Raw genomic sequence first — 16,457 nt, 5'->3', positions numbered from 1 at the left:
TGATCCGCAGAATTAAATGGCCAGTCCTGAAATTTAACTTTGAAATTTACACATAAGTGTAATAATAACACGAGTGTTACAAATCGACATTGATTTAATATCTATAAAATTACTAAGAAGTGATGTTTATAAAATTTCTTATATTTATCTTAAGTGCATTCGTAGCGTGTGTTTAACATTTTGATAAAACGTACATTTATATACTTTTGTTCATGTTACGTTTGATGCTTCAATCATTACATGCTTGCGGTGATTTTATCTTGCAACATTCTGCAGACATCTGCGATGTGTATGAATCTTCTTTTTCCAAGATTTACGCACTGCATGGATCCGAAAAATTTGTTGCAGTGCTTAAAGAAAAAAAAAGTGTGTGCAAGCTTCCGGCAAGTTCAGGAATCCACGATCTTCTGTTCCAGTGACTGTTGCAACTGTTGATTTTCCTCGACATATGAGGTATCGTGACTTGACTGTAGTTTAGGGCAATTGTCCAAAGTTAACTCGAGAGCATAAAGTTTGTCAAGTTGTTGCCGAATATGATTCAAACATTCCAGACGAACTGTTCTTCTGCTGGAATCCGTCGTGTCTCGATGAATCGTCAGAGCGTTAAACAGTAACTGCCAACCGTTTTCCTGAAGTTCGCGAGATATCTTCTCGACAGTTTCTTGCTCGGTTTGTTCTTGTTGCATCGACGCGTTATTCTGTTAATCGAAAATGTTTATTAATTAATGTAATTAATTAATTAAAATTAATGAATTAAATAAAATGTATATTATTGAATACATACTTTCGTGTTGTTCATGGTACCGAGCACATGATCGATCGATTCCAGGATGCGAGTTTTCGTGGTGTGCAAATCTAACTTCGTCAAATGAGCGGATGCATTTAGCGCGAACTCCTTCGCGGATTGATTAACCGATTCTTTAATCAACGTCGATGGCTTTTTCGTTACTCGATAAGGAATAGCATCGCTGAGCTTCCCTTGTTTCGTCGTTCTCGAGGCAAGTTTTCGCTTCTCAGTCCGCTTATCATCCTCACTCATCATCGTCATCGCCGCCGCTTCACCATCACCTCGTTTCAATCTCTCGAGATCTTCGAATTCCAGAACTATCTTCCTCATTTCCTGGCAATCGCGTGTCCGGCAATCATTCTGTCGAAGTTCGACGTCGCTCTCGTTTCTCATCTCCGCGATGTATTCGGCGTCACCGCCGACGTAATGATGTCTCGATTCAAGATTCGGCACGCGCGATTTTCTCGACTGACGAATACACTTCGTTGATACTTCGCTGTCGGCGTCCGAATATTCCTGCTCATTTGGCGATCCCTAAAAACCGATAAAGGCATCAGATAAATTAAAGGATCCTAATTAGATTGGAATCTATATAAAGCAGGTATCATAAGCCATACTTCTTTTTATAATTAAAATATTTTATATTTCAAATATAATTTTAAATAAAATATAAAAAATATTATTTCAGAATAAATGTAACATATGTGTAATTTTAGATATTAAAAAGCGTGCATTACCTCAGGCTCTCTGCAATGACCATGCTTCTTTAGCGAGCTCTTGATGGGTAAAGATTGCGTGTAGTTGGAGTAGCCTTCAATGTCTTCATTCAACTCTGAATTCACTGCGTCTCCTCTTACCTTGAACGAACACCTGTCGATCTCAACTCTCCGTTGACGACGGTTTTGCAACGATCTCTTGGGGCGACGAGGATGAACACTAGTTTGACAACCGTGCCAGCATACCTTCTGCGAAAGTGGACTACTCTGCGACTTCTTGATGGCCGAGTTAATCGGCTCTGCACAAGCACGTTCATATCGGTTTAGCATAGCCTCCACATTTCCAGTAGTCCTTGAAAACAATACAGTTAATTCGATTAGATAAATATTATTCACTAAAGATTAATGATAAAATACTTGAAAGAAATTATTATTTTAATAACTGAATAAAATACGTATCATCAATTATTAATTATTTCTGCTCCATCTTCAATTTTCATTAATTTTTCAGAAAAAAATACAATATAAAAGAAGGTACCTTCACCTTGGTTTACTAGGTGGAGAAAATTTTCGCCGCTCAGGCGAACAGTGGCACGAAGGACAGTGCTTTTCATAACTCTTCGTTTTCTTCTTACGTGCCGCTATTACGTTACGCAATACATCTTCATATTTGTATTGTCCGCAATTGGAACAAAATTCGTCTTGATGATATCCGGTGTCTTTGTATCCATTAATGGGTACTCTCTTGTACAATTCCGTAGTCTCCTGAAATAAGTCACAGCTATACTTAAGTCAAAGCTATAAAGAGGAAGATACCAAAAAATAATTGCTTTTTTGAATAATAACTTAATAATATAAATTTACCGTGTCTATCATAGTGCGTGGCATGGGCACAAGTCAACAAACAAGATTTTTGCAATGTGATACCAAACTTTTGCTGAAAAAGATCAAACCAGGCTCATGACACTATCATCAGTATGTAACTTTTATTTTGCGAAGAATGTAAATTGAATTTCGTCACATTGATTAATATCTTTGTGTTTAGTTTAAACTAGGAAGCTTAAAAATGCGTGAAAAATAAAATTAAATAATACAGAAGATTGTATATTGCACGCGCTTTATAAAAAACACAAGTTTGACATGTATTATCGATGTGAATATGTTTCTATCATTGCAAAATTCAGGTTAGCATGTAAAATTCATTGGTGAATCTAAATCTATATCTATATATCACTAATAAAATACATTATTTATTATACGTACTAAAATTTGTAATAATTAATTATATAATTATTCGCAGTTAAGTCTTTCAAATATTAATACATATATGTGCTGCAATATGATTTCGCATTAATTTATTGATCTTTAATACCATATATTCATCATCATATCGATAAAAATTATAAAACTCGTGTGTCGTGATTACAAGCATAAATCGAAATTAATTTCGTTCAAGGACTAACAGCGATTTGAAAAATGAGTAAAATAGAAAAAGAATATATTTATTGCGAAGAAAAAATGTTAAGAAATATTTTATTTCAAGGTATCTTATTTACTTCAAAAAGTAATATTTCATGAAATTCAACATATACGTTAGCAAAATTACACGAGCACTTATATTACAGCAAATTAACGATAAAACCTCCGTTGAAAAATTACGAAAATGTGTATTGATTAGAATTGTATATTTATTCATTATTTTTTTCTATTAATTCAATAATAAAGTAAATAAAAATCATTTTTATCATGTTTTCCTAACATCGTGGGATAATCAAATATGAGTTTTGCTGAAAATAGAATTTGTCTCGAAAAACATTTGGGAAATCTATGGACTATAAATCGACACAAATTGATTTTAAGAAAAATACTGTTTATTGTAAAACAAGTTGCATATTTCTCTCTTTGACGGGATATAATGTAAAATAAATATCATCATACATACAAATATACATGCACGCGCGACACAGCGCGTCATCAGTGATTGTACATCGATTTTTGTTACAGTTCAACTTTAATTCTTTGTGAATTCATTCTTCTAAATTCTTCTAAATTCTGTTCGTTATGGTCAATGTTAATTAAAAGGAGGCTAAAATGTCGCTGAATGGAGTTTCAGGTTCTTTCGCAGCCATCTCGAAAGTCTCAACAAACGCCTTCTTTTGAGAGTCCTTAGATAACTGAAAGCATAGCAAATAAAATGAGTAGAGACAAGTGTAACGTTTCGAAATTAAGAAATCTTCATGTACCTTGTGATAAAAGTCTGAAGCGGCTATACACAATATTTTCTTGTCTTCGTACTCGTACTTTCCTATTCTCGATTGCACATATGGAAACCTATCGTATTACAGCTAAGGAACTGTTATTTTCTCGTGTAAAATAATAAAATTATTTCGATGGAGAAAGGATACAAGGCTCTCAACCAGTTATTTGTCGATGCGCTTATAAAGAAGCAAGATAAGCACCAAGTCGACATCGCCATCGGTAGACTTTGAATGAAATTCGGTAAACTAAAGACCACCCAGTCTTGCAAAAGCTCCATTTCCGTGCAGGTACATGCTTTTTCACAGACCTGGCATAAAATCAAGTCAGATTACATTAATCGGCCTCTATCTTCATAAGCTGATCGCGTTAATTCGATTTTCTACGTTACTTTAAAGACAACGGCAGAGAGTAATCTCGGATGCGGTTGTTGCGGAGACAGGAATTCCCCTATAACTTTACTCAGGATTTCTGATGGCGGGAAGAAGTCTCCGAGAACACCTGATAGGACCGTACACAGCACTTCCACTTCCATAGGATGACCTTTGCGGATCTTGTCGAATATCGCAGAGATACGCTCTATGGATCGAACCAACGTTTCCGGCTCCACGTCCGGTAGTGGCGGTTCCTCGCCGCTAGGTTGATTCAGCCGATCGGCCGCCTCTGTGTACATGCACGTCAACAAAAGCTGCAGTGCCGGTAGCGCCAGTAACGGGCTCGGCTGCTTCAATCGATCCATCGCGACTTTAACGATCTGCTCGGCGACTTTTCCCACCACGCTTTTTGTTGCTACGAGCCTCTCAAGACCCTGTTGAAGTAACGGTAGGCAGTCTTAGTATCTTAGCGCATTATTTAAAAACGCTAAAACGAAACGCAAAACGGTAACGTTCAGGATACCTGAAGTAGGGTCTGATGTAAACCGTACGAGATACCCTGTGATGTGACTAGAGAAAGCACTAACTCTAACACAGCTGGCGCTTCCGTATCCGGCGGTGTGTCTTCCGCGTGTTCCAGCAAGAAGAACACTAGAGCCCACATTATTCCTTGATGCTCCTCGCTTTGATTTAGAACGCTGTATTAACGCGAAAGTTAGAATTAGCTAGAATGAATATAAGACGACTACAAATGTATGCAAAATTTTCAAGCAGTAATCCTCGATATTTCTCATTAATTGCAATTAAATCAAATTCCATTACGTTACCTGTTTGAATCCTGCGAATCGATGTGCTTTTGTATATATTCAATCGCCAAGGGATGTATGACGTTCATCGTTTCCTCACATTTGGCCAGCACGGCGCTTTGCAGTAAATACAGAGAGCCATGAAGCGCGGAAACTCGAGCAGCCAGAAATCCCGACTTCAAGTTGACATCCACTATACGCTTCACCTTATCCAAAGTATCCAAGTCCTATGAAGTAACATCAGTTAGTAATAAGATGTCTCAACTGTTTAGAAGAATAACTCTGAATAAATTCGTCATACCAATGGCGTTAAAACAGCGGCGGCTTTGCACACGGAGACAGCCAGGTATTGATGTAGAATCGCATTCTCCGTTGGATGAATCCTCGAAATCTCCAGACACACATCCAGCATCCACTGATATTGCGATCTCTCGAGGAAGAGTTCCGAGATTGCCAAGATAGACTTAACGATTTCCGTCAATAGCTGCACGGGTGTGTTAGCCTGCGGCGACATCCAGATGGTGTAGTGCTCAATCAGAAAACGCAGGCATGAGTCTAGATCGAGCGATGCGGACATCAACGCGTCGTTCCGTCGGTTCTTCAGGTCGAGAACGGATGCGTTCAACTTGTCCTCGTATAAATTGCACAATGACCACAGGTAAGAGACCGACAGTTGACTGTACGTAAATTTGTCGGACACCGCGGTTCTCTCGACATTTCCGCGATGAAATATATGGTCTAATTTCAAGCCGTTTCTGTTCTCCATGTCGTTCATGTACTCGTACTTCCACAGGAGTAACTCTTGTATCGCGTATAATTTCTGGGAACTGATCTTGTGAACGGAGAGCTGAGGATCTCTCGAATGGTGGATCAATGTGCTGGCGCCGGGATTGCCGGGGCACGGTAACAGCAAAGTTTGTAACAACAATCTCGTGATTGCCTGAATCGCCAAGCTGCTCGCCTGAATCAAGACCACCACTTCGTCCGAAGGCATATTCTCGTTTTGCAAGAAGTTGAGAACGCTTAAAAAGGCCATCCAGATCTCTTCAAATTGCGATCTCGACGTCCAACCCAGTAAGTTTACCCGATAGATGAACTGTTCCAGAATGTCCACCTCTTGCAGAAAATTCGATTCGGATGATGGCAGTGGAAAGTAACACTTCGTGGGACCTGAACCGACGATGTGACAACCACGTTTCCATACTAACGGTGGCGTCAGAACGTAAGAGTTAACTAGCGGCTGTCGACTTACGCTGACGACCAGCGATTTTATCGTGTTGAATAAGTACGATGGAATATTCCGCGTAAAGCCCTCCACCTGGCACTTTTCAAGCCAAGCCACTATTGACGCTATTTGAATACACGCGCGAGCATAATCCTTCGTCTCGTCGTCTTGGAGAGCCGGTTCTAAAGCTTGAGAATCAACAATCGGCAACGGGTCCATCGTTGTTAACACGCTCTCTATGACTTTGGTCAAACAAATTGCCGCGGAGCAAACCCACGTATGGCGCGCACTATCGCCGAAAATTTTACTCGGAGCTGCGTGTCTCAGAATTTCAGCCGCGCAGCTTAGCGCAAGATCCATGTCGTGCGGCCTTAATTTATGAATCTTCTTTTGGTCGGAATACATCATCCAATGTGCCAATTCGAGGCATAACATGGAAAACTTGGCGATATCCTCCTCGAATTTCACGTCGATCTTTGCTACATTATACTTGGCCAGTTTCGGTAATGTCCTCATGTAAATTTTTACAATCGGGATGATCGTGAAGAGAATTTCCCAATAAAGAGAATCGCTCAGCAACTCGGCAAGCCTAGTAGCATACTTTAGCTCCTTGCCGCTACTGTTGTTGGCCTCCGGATTGTAAATCTGATGTGGCTTTGGTATCAGCTCACAGATATAATGAATGTGTTCCAGCAAGCACTGTTTAGCAGCGACGTATAAGGGGCTTGCATCAAAATGAAAATCCTTCTCGTTCTGCGCGCTTCCGAATTCCAGCTGCTGGCACCTCTCGATGCTGAGTCTCGCGCCCAATATTACACAGTGCTTCAAGATCTTTAGATTAAACTCCTTACAGGAGAGGATGCTCACGCAGTCGTCAAAATCTAAATCCTTCAACAACTGCGCCAATTCCATAGGATTGTTGCCAGCGCTGGAGTGGCAGCATCGTAATCTCACTTGCGACAGAAACCAATTCCGATCCAGCTGAACGCTCTTCACGGTAGACGGATTGAATGGCCTGCACTGATCGAGTTCGAGCGGCGATAAATCATAATACTGCACAGCCAGTTTGTTCAACAAGCTAACCAAGCTGCCGTGTTTCCTAGCCAGCTTGGTGGTCTGCAGAACGGTCAAGATCTTTACGACGTCATCCTTCGACAATTGACTAATCACATCGTCCGCGTTAGTGGTCAACAGTATTTCCACCCTGCGACTGGCAATCTTTGCCGCCATCCTAGACAGAGCAAGATACTTGGTGGACAAAAGTCGCGGTATCAGGGTCATTATTACCGCGCCGCTTTGCGAATGATGAGCACCTTCGATACATTGCAGTAATCGTTTAATGAAGCTGGGTTGAGACAGATCTGTACACTTCGTCGCTATCGCCTGCACCAGTAGTCCACTGGCCGCTGGGTTCCTGTGTATGGCCGTGGTCAACAGATCTCTGACCGGAGACTCGGTGGCAATATTCACAGCTTCTTCTATGTGATTTACCAACAGCCACGTCAATGGTTCCACGTCGTTGAGATTCTCACATATATAGTCGCAGAACAAGATAATTCCTCCTCTCCTGATAATCTGGATATTTATATTGCTGCTCGCGTGATCGCATATTTCTTTCTCGCTCGGCCGAACATGCGTGACGTAATCAGATTTACTGCCCAGCACTTTAGACCAGAAAGACATCTCATTGTATCCCAACAGGATCATCAGGTAAGCCCACTGGCACGTCACCGTCGGGCATACGTTTCCGATGCTGAGCATTAGATAGTTTAAGTCGTCAATCAGCAGGCTTTCATCATTGGGCACATCACGTCCTTGGATCATCTGCATGGTCGCATTTGCTACCTTGCAGTGACTGCCGGATTCAAACATGTGAATGCACAATTGCAAGAAAAATGCGAACTGGTGCACCAAATAATTATCGTCCGCCGTGTAATCAGAGAAACCGACGAATGGATCCGCGGACTTGTGATTTATCAGGCCAAGCAGATTGAACACCTTCGAGCTTATCAGGTTGATCACTCTAAATATGAATCTAGCTAGTATCTGCTCGGGTGGCATTTGGCGCGACTGTGTACCCAGAGCGTTCAACGGATCCATACTTTCGTGAGGAGAAGTGTCAGCAGGCGTTGAAAACAGACGCGACACATCGGTCGCACAGACGCTGAGATCCGAAAGACGTGCCAGCATCGCCTCCTCCTTCGCGCAAGAGATCAATGAAAGTAGCACCACGTTGATCATGCCTAGCCATCGTTTCAATTTTAAAGTTGAAGCCGTTGTAGATATCGATGCGGTGAATAGTATTTTGAGGAGAGGATCTACCGGCCGGAAGACCGTGGGCGAGATGGCTGCGAATAATTTCACCAGCGCGACATGTGCCTTCTCGGATTCTATCTTGAGTTTCCCACCCGCAAGTACCGGCAACACAGTGTCCATGGTCAGTCGCGACCATCTCCGCCATTTCTCCTCTCCGTTGCCGTCTCCGCTGAATCGAGACTCCGCCAGACACAGTGCCAACAGTTCGACCACCTGATGATACTCGACCAGACGCAGCAACATAGCTATCAGCACGTCCCTCGTCGTTTCCAACTCTCGTTGTTCGACAGCGCTGGAGCTGCCGTTACGAATGAGAAAAATGTCCTCGATGACGGGCGCGAGCGCAGGTATACAGTGCGAGATCGCTGGCTGTCCGCTGGCCATCAGACCGTCGCACAGTTGGATTATCTTTGGTATACCTATAATCGCTTTGGAGTGATTCTTTTCGTAAGACAGATGAACTAAGAAGTTGAATATCCTTGGCAGGAGATCTTGAGTCTGTTGTATGTGGCCCTCCTCAATATACTCAAACTGTTTCAACACGAATCCGATAAATATCTTATCGGAATCCAATAGACAGTAATTGACTTTTAATTGGACCAGCTGACTTAGCAGCATCAGTACTTGGCATTGCAGCGCGATGTTACTCGTGACAGTATACTGTTTCAAAGATTTTATAACCATCGGCTCAAAGAGCCGGATGAACGATGCCACGGATGTTTTCTGATCGGAAGATCGCGCCAGCGTCTTGAATACCGATGAGAATTTGCGATCACCCTTTCTACGTAGTAATCCTATCCACCTGGAAGCGAAAGAATAGTACCATTAGTACCTCACTTTACATCAACGCAGCTATCCAAGTGCAAAAAGATTTACCCGGTATCCGGCTCGTTCTCACCCCGGCAATTGTTCCCTATGTACTTGATTGTATTCGCCATTTGCCTAGCGGGATACTGAAAGCACTGATTGTAGAATCCCCTGACATCATCTTGCAGCGTGTCGTACCGATCCATCATATTCTTCTGCACGTCCAACTCGGTCCACTGCGCGCACACGTTCGTACCAAACAAGCACTTGAGCAGTTGCTGCACACATTGAACCGTTGCCGTTGGTGATAGTATGACGGTAGTTTTTAGGTAACATAACACTTCTTCCGCTATTCTACCTGCTTCGTTGACCGATGCGATTTCGAGGATCTGGGAGAGCACGTCCAGCGTCGCGTTCAGCAGAGAAACGTACATTTCGCTAGCCTCATGCTCCAGAGTGACCAGATAATTCGAATGCGCTGCTCTCAGGATGTCGTGCATCTTCATGTAATGCGGCATGGCGACGAATGTACCAATTTGCTCCCTTCCGCTTCTCAAGCCCCCGATTTTCTCCCCCCTTTCCTTCGACTTCTGTTCCGGTAGAAGTTTCTTCTTCGGCGACAACGTTTGCGTGGACGACAATGACGGTAACACGGACTTGCCACTAGCCTGCGCCAATTGAACCTCGTCGATAACGTGCACGAAGATGTTCAGAACTCTCATGATATGCGTCAGCAGCAGTTCCATGTATCTGTCCTTGCACGTACTCCACAGCTTTGTCGGATCGCTGCCAGACTTGAAGTTGCAGATGGCCAATCCGGAAGCCAGATTGCCGGCGAGGAGAATCAAATGCCGATGCGTCGACAGATCTAAACTAATACTCGACGATGTTAACAAAGGCAACGTCACTGAAAGAAGACCACTGCCCACCGGAGAAGAGATCATCTCACTCACGAAACCAATGTCGCTCGCATCCGTTCGGTCATTGCTCCTTTTAGATTTTTTTAACAGAGTCTTTGGTAAAATACAATCCCATCCTCTCACGTAAACCGTAGTGGGATAGGTCTCACTTAAGCAGAAGAGGGTTTCACAGCATCCATATATCACATACTTGGACGAATGTACCGTCAGCATCTCCGTTAGGATGTTAACTATGCGGGATAAGGAGTTTTCTACACTGGAACTGTAATTCATCCCGTTGTAATAATTTAAGAATACAAACGGCTTGATGGACGTGTTTACGAACGGCTTATGCTTGTCTTGGCACGACGATAATTCTGAGATACTTGACGTCACAGCATTTAAAAATCGTTGCGTGTATTGAGTGGCCTTCTTTGTGACGGTATCTTCTTGCGGATGCCGAAAATATAAACACGGAACACTCCTGAAATAAGAAACAACAGTGCGATGCATGTGATGTCGTTTCAAACATGGGACAAGTAAAATGATGAGGTGTAAATGTATCTTACTTAACAATAGCATCAGATGCGGCGTGCCTCACTCTTTGATCTTGATCACCTAATAACGCTATTATAACATCAATAAAATGTTCTTGAAATAACAACTGTCCTGTTACATGTTCTATTGTAATATATGACAATTTACTCAATAAATCGACTAATTTCACTTTCACCAGAAAGTACGGACTCTTCATGAGTTTTGGCAACACGGTTAAAATCGTAAGACCATGCTCGTTTTCAACGGAATCGAATAATTCTGGTAAGCAGAGATTCAGAGCGTCCAATGTTTGACGGCAGGTGGTCGCGGAATCATCGTCCAAACTCTAGATTAATGACAAAAGTACATGAGAAATTAAACATTTTGGCGGCGGTAATTATGTTATCTCGTACACATGTATAAACTCACTTTTAAAAGTAATTTTATCAGGTTTTCCAACAATATGTTTCCACTTTCCCTTTGAATCGAACACTCCCTTTCAAAATTCTGATAAGAGCCGCCGTACTGAACGAATACAGACTTTAAAAAGATTCCAATCACCATGGCTATGTTGCCCCTAATCTGAGGATCTGGATGATCGGCAAACAGCAGTATGTCTTCGATCAATTGATTCTTCTCGTTGCAGCTTGACTCTTTGGCCACGGTCATTGTAAATAAATGCGGGTAAAGTTTCAGGATGTAACCTACGCACGTTAGAGCGAGAGACTTTACACTGACACGGAATAACTTGTCCGATATTAGATGCCCGGGTTTGCCCGCCAGCAAGAAGGATGACACCAAATGACGGCAGCAGAACTTGACGGGCATATCCGAGTCCGTGAAGCTTCCGATGTCCGCTTCGTACAAGACGAAGTCCAAGGAAGACTTCTTGGGAGAAGCAAACGACAAGGTGGTCTCCTCAGAATAATCTTCCTTCGACTGTTCACTTTGCAAGCTCGGATACGGCGCTCTTTCGGATTTCTCCACCTCGCTCCCGACATCGCTACCCTCCTCCACAAGTTCATCTAGAAAACACGAGAGATTAATATTTGTAAAATTATTATGCGATTACGAATTACGTTTACGTGCGTGTCCTTACTATCGAGAGCTCCGATTTTCAGACCGCAATAGTTTTCCAGTATCTTCCCTTTCATCTCTATTACATCATTCGCGCATTCATTCTGTGTATTCTGTACATTGCACGTGGCTGGCGACGTCGTTTCCGCATCTGCAATCCACTTGTCTATGTTGGGAGCGATCTCTAGGACGCCGGGCTCGTGCAAATTCGAAATGGAGTCGGAATTTCCACCATAAGCGGTGCTCGCACTGGAAATACTCATCTGACCCAGTGACAGAGTACACGTATTTTGATTTGATATTATTCTACTTTGAGTTATGCCCTCTGAAGATAACAAGATAGACACCAACGACTTTGCAGGCATTTTTAACAGTTGCGCCAAGGTCTCTAAAGCTGCATTTACGATATTGTGATCGGAATGCCACTTTGTGTAATGCAAACACAATTCATAGATGTGTAACAAATTATCGATTTGCTGTGTCTCAACATCTTGGGATTCTGGTGGTTTACATATATATGGTAAAATTACTCTTAAACATCCAAACACGCCTATAATGGTAGACGAATGATCCTCAGCATTTTTCGCGGGTGTTAATATATCTGGCAAAAAAATAAGATAAAATAGTAATAAGTATTTTATGGCACATGCAGTTGCAGGTGTTCAACATTGATCATACCTAATAAATAATTTAACACATAATTTAAAAAAAACTGTGGCTTCCTACAATTTATACACGTTGTCAGAATCATGTTTGCTGCCGCTCTACGAAAGGCAGCTTGAGTAGACGAGATATTTTCAAAGAACGCTCGTAACAATTTCTGAAACAGATTTGATATTTTTCTAAAAGCTTGCAAAGAGTACTTTCTATACAATGTTAATAATGGCACTTACCTTGACATCATTATCTGTCATAAATGGTCCTAAAACTTTGAAGATCAATGGTAATGACTGTGACAGTGTTTCTATTACAATATCTTCAGATCGATGTGCGATTATAATTATACATGGTATCAGATTTGATACGTAAGCTTTACCCCTGGTTGGGCGTATCATGTGATTTAACAAACCAAACCTCCAAAGAGCTGCTCTCAACGTACGTGCAGGTCCATTTCTCTTTATTTCGTTGTAAAGTTCTATCTGTATCTTGACGATATTACTGTCGACCATTGCCTGATCAACAATATAACAAATATATTTGCACTATCGACCAATTTTACGTCTTAATTTCTTGAGCTACATATATTCTTGCTTCCATGAGTTTTACTTTTATAAAAGACAAATGCATAAAATAAAATAAACAAAGGTATAATCGTACCCGTATAATTTTATTGAGAGATTCATCCGCGACTGTTCTGACATCCGATTCTTCGTCGTTACACAAAGCCAACAGTGTTTCGATAGAAGCGGTGAGAATATGCGGGAATTTGGCGTTCTGTTTGACAGTTGGCGAGCATACTCCCTCGACAATGATCGTGCAACACGATACCTTTTCCTTCCTATTGTTCAAACAGAAATATTACTTTTTGTTACGGTAATCTGGCAGATCTGCTGTTGATTCGTTGTTTGTACCTTGCACCAGAATCTGACGGAACGTCCAATTCCCGCAGGGCGTTTAACGTTTCCACGGCTTTCAGCACGTTATTCAAGTGTGCCATGTTAATTCAGGAATTTTGTTAAATTCCGCGGTGAACTTCTTCAAATAATATGCTCAGCAAATGACATCTCGTCACTCTCATTTGCAACTTACTGACAGCTGCATGACTACCACCGCTACATGTTGGCCAGTACCACCGCATACACAGTACGCATAATAGCGCAACTTTCTCGGATTTGTGTTGACTAAAACAGAGTGCGCATACGCAAAATAAGAAGATTGTTCCGTATTTCAAATCTTGTTCTTTAGTTGAATCTTTTCTCTTTTTGAACACTATTTAAAAGCTGTCGTTTTTTAATCACATTCAATCGTGATTGAATCAAAGTATCTGAAAACACAACTTTGTTTCACTAACTGTTGAGATATACTCTCTGAAGATAAAAAAATTTATATAATTTATTTTCGTATGTGAATAGTATTATTTATAAATAAAAAGTTCTTCTGATACATCGTTAGAGATCATAATTGAAAATAACCTTGCGTCTAAAATAAATTTGCTGTTGAAACGTACTATTTGAGAATAAAAACTAAGTCTGATATGCCGTTGCGTCATACTACTTCATTTTTCGACTCCAGACGGTGGAGGCTCGTAGCGGAAGTTTTTGGAACTAACATAAAACTGCCACATCAACGCCTACAGAATGCCAACCCGACATACATCTCAGATTACAGAAAAAAATTTTAAACTCGAGAACTTTTTCATTTCTGAATTTACGGTATTTTCAATAGCAGAGAACTCTAGGCAATATAAAAAATAATTATATCATCAACTCAGAACTTCTCGGAAAAAGAAAAAATTTAGAAATTTTATTGTTATATATTTTGCTTTAATTACAGTTAAACGTACTGTTATATAGTTTAGATTACATTTATATATTATACAATGTATAATATTATAATATAATTGACATGTAATTAAATCAATTAAATCAAATTAATTAAAATAGTATAATTGACATATAACCCATACAGCACAAGATCGTTCTATGATCATTCATAGAAAAATATCGGAGAATGTTTAGAATATTCTCATATAATGCTTCAGAGTTTCTGTGAACCTTCCATGGAACATTTGAAGTAGACAAAAACTCACATTCTCTGAATGTTCTATAAATATTCTGTAGCATATTCTATGAACATTTTGCGTATGTTATGGACTGTTTCTATATACATTCTAAATAATAAGTGTTTGAAATTTCAAACACTTTCGTTGTCACCGTTTTCAAGATGTTTATTAATGTTTGACATTTCAAACATTTATAAGTGTTGGGTTTGTGGTTGGTGTTTAATTATATTACACGCGTAAGATGTTTGATTTTCTATTTAATTGAAATTTCCTGCAAATCAAATGTTTATATGTTTTCAGTCCAACGAATTCGTTGGCGCGTAGTGGATGAATTGGTTCCTAGAGCGAGAGATTACTGCATCTTAGTCCGACCATCAGATATTCCCAGTGTATCGCGATTTAATAAGTACCTTGTTAGGCAACTCTTGCTCGCGAGAAACTGCGCCGCGAGCGCCATCTGGTTTGTTGAAATTTTGTAAGAATTCAGTGCTAAAATATTATAAGAATATTCATTGAAATATCATTAGAATATTCTGAGTACTTACCAAATAACATACCAATAACATTTAGAACATTCGTGGAACTGTTTATGAATATTCTTTTCGAATATTCTCAGAATATATGGAAATCATGTTGTTAGAATATTCTCCGAATATTTTGTGCTGTATGGGAATTAATATAATTAATTAAATCAACATTTGTTTATAATTTTCTTAGAGTACACTTGTAATTATCTTAATTTTATATATAATTTAATATATTATACTTATAATTATCTTGTAATTATTAAAAGTAACATTTTGTAATTCTATTAATCTTGTAATCGCACACGTTTAATTTCTTGCTTTCTGTTCCTCTGGAACGGATTGTAAGTGTACATAAGCGGATCCTGAATAGCGATAATCTTAACATTAGAATCAGTATCGTTAACTTCATTTATGGAAGAAGTTTCTTTGGTTTTATTCGTTCCTGCTCCCTTTTGATACACACGTTTAATTGTGTGCTTCCCTGTCATCCGGAACGGATTGTAAGTGTACATAAGCGAATCCTGAATAGCGACACTCTTAACATTAGAATCAACATCGCTGACTTCATTCGTGGGAGAAGTTTCTTTGGTTTCATTCGTTCCTTCTTGATATTTGCTTGATAAAACGTTTGACTGTATCTTTCGAATGGCCTCACTAGAAAATATTTTCATGCCGGATATTTAAAATATTTAAAAATTGAAAATACTACTTTCGAAATGCGCGTCGATTTTGTTCATAAATACTGACCTGAGTTTCAGTACACGGCTGGCTAATTGGTACACGTTTCTTCGACGTTCTGCGAGATCGGCATCTACCGCCTCACGCTTGGCGACATACCGCGAATCGACAAGCGCTTTCGAAGCAACCGTCGTTTCCACGTCCGCATTATTGAATAATGCCTCATGGACATCATGGATCAATTTCAACTTTTCCGAACTGTAACCGGGGAGTGCAGGTTCTCCGATCTGCTTAGGCGGTTTTATTGCCGATGCGTTATTCGCACTAATGTTATGCGACTCAATCGAGCTAAACAATAACTTGGAATCTTCTTCGCCGCACTGTGCATTTCGAGAATTGTCAACGATTATCGTACGATTCTTCAAATTTATGAAACTGTATACGTGTCTATACGTGATGTCATTTACTTTCTGCACCTTGTATGTTAATAATGTTGTATTTTTATTGTTTTGTGTCTAATTTTCTGCGTTAAAATTAAAAATTAAAAAATGATTAGTGTGTTCTGACGGAAGTTTCGGTACCTGGATTCCGAACGTGCCCGACGACGCATCTCTACGCGTCTCATTTCTTATAATTTCCGATTTTTCTAAAGAATGATACGCTGCGTTTATCTCGTCGTTCGCCGCAATTTCTGATACCTGCGAGTTGCACGGAATGCTCGATATATTGG

At 40.3% G+C, this 16,457-nt stretch overlaps 2 protein-coding genes across 2 annotated transcripts; both read right to left on the bottom strand.

Moving 5' to 3' along the window:
* Window positions 1–76: 76 nt before the first annotated feature.
* Window positions 77–2,379, bottom strand: LOC105281255. The gene is made up of 5 exons (XM_026969902.1): window positions 2,368–2,379; window positions 2,048–2,289; window positions 1,525–1,855; window positions 785–1,321; window positions 77–698 (listed from the first exon to the last, which is right to left on the bottom strand). Exons 1-5 carry the CDS (start codon window positions 2,377–2,379, stop codon window positions 390–392), a joined length of 1,431 nt encoding a protein of 476 aa, XP_026825703.1. The 3' UTR covers window positions 77–389.
* A 973-nt stretch (window positions 2,380–3,352) lies between these two features.
* LOC105281049 (huntingtin) lies at window positions 3,353–13,840 on the bottom strand. Its single transcript, XM_011341993.3, has 15 exons — window positions 13,372–13,840; window positions 13,118–13,298; window positions 12,694–12,972; window positions 12,479–12,620; window positions 11,823–12,401; window positions 11,153–11,748; window positions 10,756–11,069; window positions 9,357–10,670; window positions 5,241–9,282; window positions 4,961–5,166; window positions 4,657–4,831; window positions 4,151–4,567; window positions 3,909–4,069; window positions 3,747–3,834; window positions 3,353–3,677 (listed from the first exon to the last, which is right to left on the bottom strand). The coding sequence occupies exons 1-15, from the start codon at window positions 13,455–13,457 to the stop codon at window positions 3,579–3,581; spliced, it is 8,679 nt and encodes a 2,892-aa protein (XP_011340295.2). The 5' UTR covers window positions 13,458–13,840; the 3' UTR covers window positions 3,353–3,578.
* Window positions 13,841–16,457: the final 2,617 nt, after the last annotated feature.

The sequence above is a fragment of the Ooceraea biroi genome, chromosome 5, assembly GCF_003672135.1.
Source record: "Ooceraea biroi isolate clonal line C1 chromosome 5, Obir_v5.4, whole genome shotgun sequence".
In the NCBI taxonomy this organism is placed as follows: Eukaryota; Metazoa; Arthropoda; class Insecta; order Hymenoptera; family Formicidae; genus Ooceraea; species Ooceraea biroi.
This window is presented reverse-complemented; position numbering and strand designations above follow the sequence as displayed.